This window comes from Eleutherodactylus coqui, chromosome 1, assembly GCF_035609145.1.
Source record: "Eleutherodactylus coqui strain aEleCoq1 chromosome 1, aEleCoq1.hap1, whole genome shotgun sequence".
Lineage (NCBI taxonomy): Eukaryota > Metazoa > Chordata > Amphibia > Anura > Eleutherodactylidae > Eleutherodactylus > Eleutherodactylus coqui.
The window spans coordinates 296265054-296279630 of record NC_089837.1 but is presented as its reverse complement, the minus strand read 5'-3'; the positions used below and the strand labels follow the sequence as shown (position 1 = coordinate 296279630).

Below are 14577 nucleotides of genomic sequence, written 5' to 3'. Positions count from 1 at the left end.
TGACATTTGGTTTACATTCTGGACTGTTCTCCATTACATTAGGGGAAAAAAATTCTTTCTCACCTGTATAATTGGGAGACCCAGTGAAGACTTACAGTATAGCTCCTGCCAGTAGGTGGTGGACACTAAGAGAAAGAGTTGACTCTTCCTACCAGCTATACCCCTCTTGCAGTCTCGTAGCTAAATCCATTTTAGCTTAATGTCCACAGGAGGTAAACCTTCCGGCTGCGGGTCAACAAGGTCCTGAAGTGCCTTAGCCTTGCCCGCTCTTCTTCGATCACTTTCCTTTCCTGCCTGTCTTCATTGCGTTGCGAGGAAGAGGCGTTCCCTTTGCAATTGTATTGATCCTTTCTACAAGATACACATCTGGATGTTGAGGGTGTATCCCCACCTAGCACTGAGGAAGAGGTTCACGAACTTCAAAATGCGTACATATGCTGGTTTTATCCAATAAATAAAGAATTTTGGCTATAAACGTAATATAATTCTATCAGGCCTGGAGGTCGCACCACATAACAAAGATAGCTTTTTATATTTCCTTTTGGACCCAGGTAAGACCTTTTCCACCCTAGCCCGCGTGTTGCTACCACATTGGGCACACGGTGCAGTTAGGCATTTTTATTTCTGCACAGTAGTTAGGCTACAATTTTGGATTTTAAGGGGAACCGAGTAAACAAGAGTATGGCCATTGCAACATATTTCACATGCTCTCATTGTTGCACCAAACTCTTATGCGATCAGTGGGAGCCTCTTTGCGCAAACTGCCTGCTTCCATAGCTAGTGAACCTATCCCAGAGACATTCCATGCTATGGCCCTACAGGGTTCTGAAACCAAATGGGCGCACACCATATCAATGCTGGTTTCGGACCTTACAAAAGTCTCCCAAGTTCTTTTGTGGAGATTCCTTACCGGTGCTCATCTCTTCAGTAGTCGCCTGTACGAAATTATTTCAGAGGTGACAGGCAAAAAAAGGGTCTCATCCTTCGCAATACAGGTCTACTTGTCAGTACACTGTCAAGAAGAAGCCGGCTAATTCTCATTCCTTACGCTGCTCCAGCCCACGACCTTCGGATTCACATCCGTTCCCCTACCAAACCATAATGCGCCCAGCTTTAAATCTACACCATTCTTGGTGTCCCTACCCACAAGCGTCCAAGCCCAGAGACTGATTGGTTTGCCTGGTCCTAGATCTAAAACTCCTCAATCTCTGTCGAGGTACGTCCTTTTCGTATGAAATCCATTAGAACAATGATTCTGTGGATCAATGCGAATGTCTATCGTCGACAGACATTAAGTGCACCCATCTCCACATTCCGATTTGCCAGCCCCATCAATGCTTTCTTCAGTTTGCAATGTACTCTAATAATTTCCGTATATATGCACCAATTCCATGGTGTGTACATCTCTTTAGGGAGTGGTACACATGGTCCCGCCTTACAATCTTCTGTCAACACCTTTGGACCTCTATTCAGTCCTAGATGCATTACAATTGTCTAACTTCAAACCAGTGTGTGACATTTTCCTTCATCTGCTATCTTGGAGGGTCTCCTTCCCGGTAGCCATTACTTCGATCCAGGTCTCTGAAATCGCCACATTATCATGCAGATCTTCCTCTCTGGTGCTTCATCAGGACAGGGTGGTCTTCCTTCCCAAGGTTGTTTCATCCTTCCACCTTAACGAGGACATTGTTCTGCCCTCATGTCCCGAACCTTCACACCCTACAGAAAGTTGTCTGCACAAGCTTTTCGCACAGAAACCTTCTGTTGTTCAGGTCTTTTTTCCCTCCTCCCTGACAGCCCTCTTCGAGGTCTGGGGCCTCCAAGTCCACCATTGCCCTCTGGATCAGGTCGGCGATCTGGGAAGCTTACCTTGCAAAGAGCAAGACTCTGCTCCTTTGAGTCACTGCTCGCTCCACGTGTGCAGTGGGTGCATCCTGGACGGTGTCCCGTAACGCCTCTGTCCAGAAGGTTTGCAAGGCTTTGATCTGGTCTTTGCTTTATATGTTCACAATGTTTTACAGGGTGCATACTTTTGCATCTTCTGTAGGCAGCAGTACACATCCGAGAAAATAGAATTTTTTGTTACTCACCGTAAATTTCTTTTCTCGGATGTTCATTGGGGGACACTGCACCCCCCAGTTATTTTAGGGGAACCGTCCAATTCTCTGTTTTGAGATTCCCCTTTCACTACTTAGTTTAGTTGTATGTTTTATTCAAGTTATATATTCAATTGGCCTTTCCCTCTCCTCTCGCGTACCAACTGATTTAGCTGAGTGACTGCAGGAGGGATATTGCTGATAGGAGGAGCCAACTCTTCCTTTGCTTAGTGTCTGCTTCCTAGTGGCAGGAGCTGTACCCAAGGTCTTCGTTGTGTCCCCCCAATGAACACCTGAGAAAAGAGTTTTACCGCAAGTAACAAAAAATCCTGTTGTCACTTATATGCAGTTAACATTTCAGAAAGTTTGCAATGAATTAAGAAAACTTGTTTGTATTCTGGGGAAACATCGTTATCTGTATGGCGATACACATTTGTGATGAATTTTGGTAGAGTATTACATTATAGACAACATCTATGACTATATGAGGCTTCACTTTGGTATCGGTTCTTGAAGGCTAATTTGTCTTTTTCCTTTCTTAACAGGAATGCACTGTTATTTAATACACGTGTGCTTTCTATTTTAGGGTACCCAGTATTGGCTCCTGCTGCATACTATGACCAAACAGGGGCACTTGTTGTAAACACTGGGGCCAGAAATGGGCTTGGAGGTCCTGTTAGGTTGGTAGCGCCTACACCTGTTATCATCAGTCCATCAGCTGCTCAAGCAGGTACTTTGTTCTTAGATCTTGCATCTATACAAAAAATTTGTCATTTACATGCAAGAATGCTATTTATGAAAGCATGTTGTTCGTTGAACAATATGGACCCAGTCCTATCTGCGATGCAGTGCTGGTTAACCTGTCCATGTAGTTGTTGGCTAATACCTGAAATTTGCTTTGGAGTTTCCCTTGTGTATGTAATATGTGTTTTTCTTTGATGTAGACTACCACTTGACCTATTTGTATATATATTTTTTTTCCCTCCCACCTCTAGCCGTTGCAGCAGCTGCTGCCACAGCCAATGGACCAGGTGGCAATACTAATGGACCTTTTCGTCAGTTGAACTCCCAGCAACCTCAGGGACAGCCACAGCCGCAGGGCAATCAGAATCTGGCATCAAGCTCTTTTTATGGCAATAACTCCCTGACCAGTAATTCCCAAAGCAGCTCCTTGTTTTCACAGAGTTCAGGTCAACCGGCAAACAGTTCGTTGGGGTTCGGTAGTAGTGGATCACTAGGTGCAACGCTTAGTTCTGCTCTTGGTGGCTTTGGAACAGCAGGTATGCTGACAGCAGCTTCTTCTCAATTACAGTAGCTTGTATTGTGCTTATAAGATGAAAGTACTGTCATAGTTACTGCAGATGAATTTAAAGGATTTTTTTTTCCCCGTCTTCCACCAGTTGCCAATTCTAACACTGGTAGTGGGTCACGCCGTGATTCTCTTACTGGCAGCACTGACCTATACAAAAGGACTTCCAGTAGCTTGAATCCAATTGGCCACAGTTTCTACAATGGTCTTGGGTTTTCCTCCTCTCCCGGTCCTGTAGGCATGCCCCTTGCCAGCCAGGGGCCCAGCCATTCCCAGACACCGCCACCATCCTTATCATCCCATGGGTCGTCTTCCAGCCTCAATCTTGGTAAGAGATCCTTGTAATTGGTGTTGAATGTAAAGTTTCAGAATTTGACATTTTCTCTTTGTTTCAATGTCTTCTAATGGCAGGTAATTCTGCAGGAACTACGTAGATTTTGCAGTTACTGTTGCTATAATGCAACTTTTATAAGGCATATCTGTTATATCCTCTTCTAGAGGGGGGTTGTCTGAATGCTGTCCGTTCCTTTTTTATATGCCATTTTAGGGGGTTATTTCCTCTGCTTGTGACTACAACTCTCTAGCACTGTAGGACCTATGCTTCTTGAAAATAGACTACAAAAGAAGCGTAAAGGTGACAAGCCAGACGACTTAGAATTTTCACCACTGACTGTGATTAGTTGTTCTTGGGCATAATATTTCCACACTCCACAGCTAAAGTAGCAGCTAAATCTGCTGCTGCAAATTTCCACTCGCACTACCTGCATGCATACGTGTGGATTTTGGTGCAGATCTTCTGCGTCTTTAGCTGCGGAATTTCACCTGTGTGAAAAATCTCTTCGGCCTCTGCCTGCTCCCCTCAGCTCATCAACCCTCACTCCCCTTTTATTATCCCTTCTCTGTCTGTCTTGTTTTTTAATTTTGAGGTTTTCTGGGAGACCATCCTTAGGATATACTATAGTTTATATACTATACTTGGGTTCTTTAGCCTGGTCATCATATGCTATATCTGTAGCTTAAGTAATAGTTCCCTATCTGGTTATGTTCATGTTATATTCCCTTTTTGACTGTTAAGGGGCATCTTGGTCTTTATTGTGTTAAGGGAAAACTAATAAAACCATTATGAACTAACAGGCTTTTTGGCACTTGCCATCCTTTCAGTAAAGAGTATTTTGCTTATTTCTGCTAATTATATTCGATGGGATATATTTACAATCTCAACCTTTGTGTTTTGATTTTTGACTAAGTTAGCAAATGTTAACATGTTTTGAACCAGTGAACTAAAGACCGTTGTGTAATTCTAGTGTATTCTGCAACACCTTTACAATGCAATATGTCTTGTTTTTCTAGGAGGCCTGACTAATGGTAGTGGCCGCTACATATCTGCTGCACCAGGAGCAGAGGCAAAGTACCGCAGTGCGAGTAGTGCATCAAGCTTGTTTAGCCCAAGCAGCACTCTCTTTCCATCGTCCCGCCTCCGCTATGGCATGTCTGATGTAATGCCGTCAGGTAGAAGCAGGTTGCTAGAGGACTTCCGGAACAACCGCTATCCCAACCTACAGCTAAGAGAAATAGCTGGGCATATCATGGAGTTTTCCCAGGACCAGCATGGATCTAGGTATTGCACAAAATTGTTTGCCTCTTCTTCTTTTGGGTCTAAAAGTTTACCCTGATGTATTATAAATGTGTGCCTTCAATAAGTGTTCATTTTATTCACAACCTATCAGACTGTACTTCATGTGTATATATAAGGAGCAGCACTTAAGAAAAAAAAAATTCTCATGTGGATGCAGGAACCATAAACTTGATTAGGGGTTCAAGGCAAGGTTGTCATCAAAGAAGTCTCATAAACCTGCCTCTCAGCTTCTATATTAGACGCCCACATGATAGGTTTTCGAGACGTCACCAGACCTGCTGGCCAGGTGATGTCAGCTGAAATGGCAGTCTGGTGCTACAGTGAGTATATTTCTTTTATATAGTTTTGCACATGAAGAGCTTGGGCTATATAAAACTACATAAAAGAAAGCTCCTTTTAAATATAGCAAATAACTAGTTAATTCATCCAATTCACTTGTCATTTATATTATTGCACTGGCATGATTGAATAAACCACTTTCATTTGATCTTTTGGGAGCATGGAAATATATGTATGTGTGTTTCTGTGTGATCTATATATTGCATAAGTATGCTACCTAGAAATATTGACTATATTATATTCTAATCCACAGCTGTAAATAAAATCAGATGAAATGTTTGCTTATATAATAATAGCTCTTGCCTGAATAGAAGTTGAACTGCGTTCATATGTCTGACAGGTTCATACAACTAAAGCTTGAACGTGCAACTCCAGCAGAAAGACAGTTGGTGTTCAATGAGATTCTGCAAGCGGCGTACCAATTGATGGTGGATGTTTTTGGAAACTACGTCATACAAAAGTTTTTTGAGGTTGGTACTTAGTATCTTTCTTTACATATGTCTGCTTACCAAAGTTTTTAGTTAGTTTTCATTTCATTAAACATTTTTAAGAGAAATAGATCTGTAACACATACTATGATCTTTTTAGTTTGGGAGCCTAGAACAGAAGTTGGCACTAGCAGAACGTATCCGTGGACATGTACTATCCCTGGCTTTACAAATGTATGGGTGTCGAGTGATACAGAAGGCTTTAGAGTTTATTCCACCTGACCAGCAAGTCATTGTAAGTAAATTGCTGACAAAATTGCCTTAATTTTATACATTTTAGTAGGTGGCTATTGTACTGAAACCGATCCTGCTTTCTTATCGCAACCCCTTTATCTTTTTTACTCTGAACAAATACTGCATGATTTTCGTTTGCACAAGCGGGTGTTGTCATCACCAGCTTGTTCGCACTTGTGTTTAGACAGGCAGATCCGTCGTTGAAAATTGTTCACTTCTCCATTCGTGTATCAGATTCTTATTTGAACGGAACGACTAGTGAATGAGCCGACAATGATTTTTTAGTCCTGCAGAAACTGAATGACTAACAAGAGGCGCACTATTCTCGTTCAATCGTTTGCATTTATGCTGAAGAATTATAGTTCAGTTTCGATCGTTTGAACGATTATTTGAACTAGAATAGCTTTGTCTAACCTCACCTTTTGGCTACCATAAAACATACTGGTTTACAGGGAAGTTACCTTGGCTTTCCAGCCCAGTTAAAATGCTTTTAGATGGAACGATTAGTTCATTAAAAAAATGTTTTGAGCGGGCGAAAGCTAACCATTTAGTCTAAGTGCTGGCCAACGACGAACAGCAATCATTCATTTTTCGTTCATTGTTCATTTTATCCAGGCATAAAAATCATCATTGGCTTGTTCACTTAGGCTGTCTGTCCACGGGCGTTGCGGTATAATCCCCGCCACGAGAGCCACCGCCGCCTGGGAGGAGGAACCGGCAGACTGGTCAGCCTATTTGACAGATAGGCTGACCGCGGAGAATCGTGGCAAATCGCAGCATGCTGCGAATTGCCGGCCGCAAGAAGAGAATCGCAATGATATGGAGAGCGTTCACTGCATAATTCAAACTCGCCCGTGGACAGGCAGCCTTACTGTTTACTGTTCAGGCCTACTCAGTAACTTACAACGTGAATGTGAGCGAGCCAACGATGTATCTGCTGGTATGAACATAGTGAATGAGCTAGCGATGTCGCTCGTTCAAATGACAAATCTGCTAGTCTAAGGCCTCATGTCCACGGGGAAAATATGATTTAAGATCCGCAGCGGATCTCCCGCACGCGGATCCGCACCCCATAGGGATGCATTGACCACCCGCGGGTAGATATATACCCGCGGATCGTCAATAAAAGTGATTTTTTAAAAAAATGGCGCATGAAAAAATCTGGACCATGCTCCATTTTCGTGCGGGTCTCCCGCGGGGACGGCTCCCGCGGGCTTCTATTAAAGCCTATGGAAGCCGTCCGGATCCGCGGGAGACCTAAAATAGGAATTTAAAAGAATTTACCTATCCGTAGCGGACGGGGAAGGTCTTCTCTTCCTCACGGCCGCATCTCCCTTGCTTCGGCTCGGCGGATGTGCCCCTGCGCATGCGCGCGGCACGTCGGCGACGTGCCGCCGGCGTAAGGAATTCATCCGCCGGCCGAAAAAGAAGATCCGGCCGTGAGGAAGAGCAGAGCTTCCCCGCCCGCTACGGATAGGTAAATTCTTATAAATTCTTCTTTTCAGCGCTCATCTGCAGTGGATCTGATTTTCCCCGTGGACATGAGGCCTAAAAGGACCTTTATTTAGATTCTTCTTCTGCCCTTTTTTTTTTTCCCAGCATGAACTAAATTGTGGTGTTTTGTCTTTTTAGAACGAAATGGTTCGGGAACTGGATGGTCACGTTTTAAAGTGTGTTAAGGACCAAAATGGAAATCATGTTGTACAGAAGTGTATAGAGTGTGTTCAACCTCAGTCTCTGCAGTTCATCATTGATGCCTTTAAGAGTCAGGTAGATGTTAAAACTATAAAGATGATACTATGGCAGTGGATGTTTTATGCTTGACTGGAGATTGTTTGCCGGGTCTGTTGCACCATATGTGTCAATGTAATTTCATTCTCTTAATTTTACAACTTAGTGTAAATATACTTTTGCGCTCACAGAGCATTCATTTTGCAGGTGTTTGCACTCTCCACACATCCATATGGCTGCAGGGTTATTCAGAGGATTTTGGAGCATTGCCTTCCTGAACAGACGCTACCCATTCTGGAGGAGTTGCACCAGCATACTGAGCAGTTAGTACAGGTAAGCCAGAATTCTCAGTGAGTGAGTTGAATATTTTGTGGTTCTAAAGGGGTTGTCCAAGTTTTTTTCCCCAAGAACATGTTCTCCTTGCAGCAACATACCAAACAGACCTATACTTACCTTTTCCTGCTCTCTACATTTTCCACGTCACTGCTCAGTCCTCCGTGCCCAGTGTTTGGTCGCAGCAGCATGTGACACCCTGTACACAGGCCGACTGTAGCCTGTAACCAATCAGTGATCAAGCATTGAGCCCTGTCATTGGTTGCAGCAACCTGTGGTGTCCCATTAACGGACTGTTGCAGCCTGTGAACATAACACAGCAGGGAGCCGGAGGGGATGAGTAATTTCCTTGCCTGTTGTGTTGCTGTACGGAAAGCATGCTTTTGGAGGGGGGAGGGGGGGGACAACCCCGGGGGAGGGGGGGGGGGGGACAACCCCTTTTAATACATGTAGGTGGTATAATTGATTATGAAATAAGAATAAGGCTGGGGTGGCACACAAACGTAGCAACAAATCAAACTGTGTAGGGAGTGACATCGGCTTAGTGCTGAAACACTCACATTATCGCTTTTATTCATATATATATATAATATATATATACTAGTGGCCAGAATTGTGGAAGCCTTTTGGAAAAAGTGTATTTTGAGGTTTGATGGCTCATAACACCACTCTTTTCTGGAGTAATACCATAAAATTATATATGAATGGAAAGGTAATTTAATCATGAATGTAATGCAATAACTTTTATGAAGGAGTTTTTATTAGGACAACACTTATAAAGAAGAAAAGTGAAACGCATAGAAAAGATGAGATATGCATAAATTATCACCATGTCAGTTAATAGAGAGTTGGGTAAGCTTTAGTTTTAATTACAGCCTTACAACACCTTTCTATGGAGTGAACCACGTTTTCTAGTGCTGCAGCTGTTATAATGTAAAAACGGGATTCAATTATTCTATTTATTGGGTTTTATTGCTGGGTTGCTTCTGAGTAACAAGTTTCTTTAGTCGACTCCATAGATTTTCGATTAATCTAAGCTGATCTGGGCTATTCCCAGGCCAATCCAGCAGTGGAATATGATTATATTGAAACTACTTTTTGCACATAGCAGCAACATGGCATGGAGCTTAATCCTGTTGAAATGTAAATGCTTCATTATCTTGGAAAAGATTATGTGCAGAAGGCTTCAATTTGGGCTCAAGTGTTTCATTTATGTATTTTTGGGCATTTATATTCCCATTAATCACGCAAAATCTCCACACACCTTTTGCTGTCTTACAACAGGTCATAACAGTTAACTGGGTGTTTCACGTTAGGTGAAATGCAAGCAGGATGCACATCTCCAGTTGTTCTCCTTACATATTTTATGCCATCACTACCATCACTATGGTCTCATCACTCCAAATAACACTGTTCCATTGTTCTGCTGTCCAGTTAACCCCAAAGTGATCAAGCTTTTTTTGATTTTTTTCCATTTTCGTTTATTCCTCCGCCCCTTTTAAAAAATCGTAACTCATCTATTTATCCATCGACTTAGATGTATGAGAGCTTGTTTTTTTGCGGGACTAGTTGTATTTTTCAATGGTGCTATTTAATGTACCATATAATGTACTGAAAAACTTTTAAAATATTCTTAGTGAAGAGAGATGGAAAAGAAATAAAATTCCGCCATCTTTAATAAGTGCGTCTTGTTTCTACGGCGCACAAACTGCAACAAAAATGACATGATGGCTTTATTGTACATGCTTACTACAATACCAAACTATATATGTATGTAATTTAATTTTATTTTTTTTTGCTGTACTAATTGTATTTTTTTTTTTAAAGATATTTCATTTTTTAAAATTATTTTCTGCTGCCATCTTCTGCGTGCAATAATTTTTTATTTTTCCGTCAGCATAGGTGTATGGGAGCCCATTTTTTGCGAGACGTCCTGTAGTTTGCGTTGGTACCATTCAGGAGTACATACGACTTTTTGATCTCTTTTTATTGCACTTTTTCTTGGAGATGGGGTGACTAAAAAAGCGCATTTCTGGCGTTCTTTTTAAAATGTATTTATGACTACGTTCATCGTGTGGGGTAAACAATGCGTTACTTTGATAGATCGGGCATATACATACGCAGCGATACCAAATATGTATTTTTGTTTTATTTAGAATCTCTTATTATAAATATGGCAAAATGATGTTTTTGGTTTTTTTTAACTTCTATTACTTTTCCTTTTTTTTTAAAATAATAATGAGTAAAACTCCTCTTATTTTTTACTTCTTAAAATCGCTCCTACAGTATGATGTAGTGCCATATACTGCGATCAGGCAGACAGTCTATCAAGCCACCCCACATGGCTTGATGGGCATTCTTCCAAGACAGAAGGCCACCCGAGCTGCCATGACACCCGCAGGGCTGCCTGCGATCTTCTCGCAGGGAGCCTGCGGGACCCCTGAACATCGTTTGGGGGACTTAAATGCCGCTGTCATAATTGACAATGGCATTTAAAAGGTTAACAGCGCAGATGAGAATTAAGAACACCAAACGACTTGATAGCAATCACATAACACACTGACAAATGAGCTCCTCTTAACTCCAATACATGACATCAACAGCTGAAATGTACTGCGACCTGATTGGCTCATTGCCAAAACAGGATGACACCTCATTGGCTCTCTAAACTTATGCTCATTGGCTACATTCAAATGAAGGAAATCTACCTAATCTCAACCTCAGTTAGTAGTACTTCATTTTTCTGGTTATTTGGCGCTAACTTTTGATACAACGAAGTTCAATCTGTATTCTATTACATTCCTGAATACATTACCTTTCCATTGATATATAATTTTATGGTATTACTTCAAAATAAAGTGGTGTTATGAGCCATCAAACCTCAAAAGTACACTTTTTACAAAAGGTTTCCACAATTTTGGCCACTAGTGTATATCTGATATCTGTATAATTTTTTTTTCTCCACGAGTGGAAAGCTCAATTGATTTCCGCTTGTGTGCAGGAAGAATTACTTTTCCATAGCCTGCTATGGACGGTATTTGCTCCCGAATCCAGAGGTGGGCGCCCACCCGAATACCGCAATGCAAATCCGCCCGTGTGCAGGTGGATTAACTTGATATTGTACACAGGGTTATCTGTTTTATAAAAACTATATTGAAAAATCCCTGAAAACTGAGCCTATTGCCCCACCAACCAGACTCAAACTAGTTTGGCATACTCTCAACTGATCTGACCCTAGATGTAGAAAAGGCTCAATTCATAGGGGTGTGGATATCTTGATGTTCGCTAATAAAAACATTTTGGTTACTTCTTTTTTTGGCTACTTGCTCTGTTTTTTTTATTTTTTAATAACCAATAAAAGTAAAAATGTAGGATTCTACTCAGATTGATAATACTGTGGGTGTTAGAATCTGTACCACCCTCAGTCAGACTATACACAGAATGTATATTACATGAAGAAACTTCCTTTAATGGTCTGCACCGCTCCTCTGAATTTTTTTTTCATAAATTTGCCTGTATAATCAAAATAAAAAATGCATTTGGATTAATTTCTTGCAGCACATTATAACCCCCAGGGATTTGTAAATATGAGCAGATGACTTTAGAACACATGATGATTGCTTTTCCTCTACTGAGGCACTGAATGCTTCTATTTATTTTATTTCTGATTCTATTTAATTTTGGTTGCAGGATCAGTATGGAAACTATGTTATTCAGCATGTTTTAGAACATGGTCGACCTGAAGACAAGAGTAAGATTGTTGCAGAGATTCGAGGCAATGTCCTTGTTCTGAGTCAACACAAGTTCGCTAGGTGTGTCTTCCCTTTGAAAAGAGTAATGTTTCTAAGTCATTTTGAAATCTGTCTCGCTCATTGTATCTTCTCCTTCCAGATATTAGACGCTAAAAATGAAGGATTATGCCATGTATGCTACCTAATGTATTTCTGTATGTTTCATACTTTTTAATTTTTTTAAGTACCGTATATACTCGAGTATTAGCCGACCCGAGTATAAGCCGAGTCAATAAGTTTTACCACAAAAAACTGGGAATACTTATTGACTCGAGTATAAGCCTAGCTATACTCGAGTATATACAGGTTAAAAAAAACCCACAATACTCACCTCCCAGCCGGCATCTTTTTCCCCCGACGTGATGGTCTCCCCAGCGGTGCCGCAAGCTGCTTCAGACTTCTCGCTGCTCTCATCTCCCTGCACGGTTTTCAATTCCCCCGCCGTCAGCACTGTGTAAGTTATCGCAGGGATTGGATTGAGTGCCAGCCAATCACAGCCGGCGCTCGATAAACCAATCACAGCCATTCAGTTATGTCATTCCCTGAATAGCTGTGAATGATAGAGTGCCGGCTGTGTTTGGCTGGCACTTGATCCAATCACAGTGCTTACTTACACAGCGCTGATGGCGGGGGAATTCAAAGCTGAGCAAGGAGATGACAGCAGTGAGAATTCTCAGGCAGCTTGCCGCACCACCGGGGAGACCATCGCATCGGGGACACACACACCGGCTGGGAGGTGAGTATTGTGGGGGGGGGGGGGGGGGGGGGGGGGTTTGTTTTGGTTTTTTTTTTTACCTCACTCGAGTATAAGCAGAGGGGGGCTTTTTCAGCATTAAAAAATGTGCTGAAAATCCAGGCTTCTACTCGAGTATGGTAGTTTTGATTGATTTTTTTTTGGGGGGGTGGACATTTTGTAAAGCAGTGACCAAAAAACAGCCATTCTAGCATTTTGGGTTGTTTTTTTTTAAAGCACTCGCCCTGCAGATTAAATTAACAAAATAAGTACAGTTTACCTAATAGCGTAATTAACAATGTTTTTATGAATGCAGAAATTCAATGAAATTATCTTTTATTTTTATGTCTTACATGAAAATGGGAGAATGCTTTCTTTTTTTTAATAATTAAACAATTTTTGATTTACTTTATTTTTATTTTTTTGTCCCACAAAGGGCAACCATGCAATTGGTTGGACACTGTGGTATGGAGGGGGCTCTGGGGCCACCATTTATTTTGGTGGGTGCCAGCTCTACGTATGCAGCTGACAACTGGCTGCAGGGTCTGGGATCAAAAATGAATGATTCTTGCAGTTATCCCTTTAGATGCCGTGATCAGCACTGGCTGCGACGTTTAAATGGTTTGACAGAGGGATGGGAGCTCCCTCTGTCCACTAACAATAAGATGGCAGGGTGCATTCAGTTGCAATGGCAACCTAAGGCCTTTTTGAAGGCTCACAGGCTTGATGTGGATTTCAACCTATTAAGCCCTTTCTGTATTGAAAGCACGAAATACTGCAAGGCAAAAGTATTGCAACATATTGTGCAAGCAATTAAATGTTTGCAAGCTGAAGCCCCCCAGTGGCACCAAAAGAGATGAAAATTAAGTTTAATATTTTTTTAAATTATGTATAAAAAGTTATCTAATTTCAAAAACCTCCCTTTTCCCAGTATATGCATAAACAAAGCAACAACCGTAACGTGCAGCTCAATGAAAGTTGGCAATGCCAAGTCCAGTCTATTAAAATATCACATTATCCTGCACAATGAACCCCGTTTAAAAAAATATATATATATAATGTGCAGTTATTGAGTACGTAACACTGCATTGATTTTTTTTCTGCCTAATTTTAGTGTATAAAGAAAAATGCTAGAATTATTTACTCTTTATTTTTATTTTTTTTTGTCAACCGGTTTTCACCCAAAATATAAATAGAAAGTAATCAGGAAGTGATATGTACTCCAAAATGCTGCGAATACAGACTAATGCATGCAAAAAGCAACCCTAACAGCAGAGAAATATTTAAAAAATGATGGTGGTCAGAATGTGGCAACAAAAGCTTTATATGTTTCAGGCAGTTGTCGAAAAAATGCTGCAAATTAAGGCTAGTTTCACACGAGCGAATGCGATATCGCCACGAGAAAATCATGGCAGTGTTGCATATTTGCTCATGCGATGTCTGAGCGTGAGTGATGTAAGTCCATGCCTTGCGATAAATTGGAGGCTCCATAGGGAAACCTGGACGAGAGAAAAAAGCCTGATTGCAGCAAGATAGCACATGCTGCGATTTATTTATTTTCATGTCACATCGCATGACGCAAAACATCGCACATGTGAATAAAGACATTGAAAAACATGGGCTTCATATTCCAGCGATTTCACACGCTCTTGCATCACCGGAAAATCACACGATTTTACCGCCCAATGTGAAAGCTGTTTTAGAATGTTAAAAAAAAAAAAAAAAAAAAGTTAATAGTTCTTTGGTCAATTAACCCCCTGAGGACCATGGTGTTTTGTACCTTAAGGACTAGGACTTTTAGCCACGTGGTAGTTTTACTGCCCTACTGTTTTTATTTTTTCTTTCCTTTTGGTTACCAAAATTATTTTTGCTGCGTCCCCCCCCCCC

At 41.3% G+C, this 14577-nt stretch overlaps 1 protein-coding gene across 8 annotated transcripts in view; it reads left to right on the top strand.

Moving 5' to 3' along the window:
* Nucleotides 1-14577, top strand: part of PUM1 (pumilio RNA binding family member 1) — a 63648-nt gene that overhangs the window by 42452 nt on the left and 6619 nt on the right. For all 8 annotated transcript variants that reach the window (XM_066573733.1, XM_066573724.1, XM_066573716.1 and 5 more), the window contains 9 exons: nucleotides 2683-2826; nucleotides 3092-3376; nucleotides 3497-3733; nucleotides 4756-5023; nucleotides 5721-5850; nucleotides 5969-6103; nucleotides 7735-7872; nucleotides 8041-8166; nucleotides 11857-11978. In XM_066573733.1, the coding sequence (XP_066429830.1) occupies nucleotides 2683-2826; nucleotides 3092-3376; nucleotides 3497-3733; nucleotides 4756-5023; nucleotides 5721-5850; nucleotides 5969-6103; nucleotides 7735-7872; nucleotides 8041-8166; nucleotides 11857-11978 (1585 nt within the window). The remainder of the gene's footprint in view (nucleotides 1-2682; nucleotides 2827-3091; nucleotides 3377-3496; nucleotides 3734-4755; nucleotides 5024-5720; nucleotides 5851-5968; nucleotides 6104-7734; nucleotides 7873-8040; nucleotides 8167-11856; nucleotides 11979-14577) is intronic.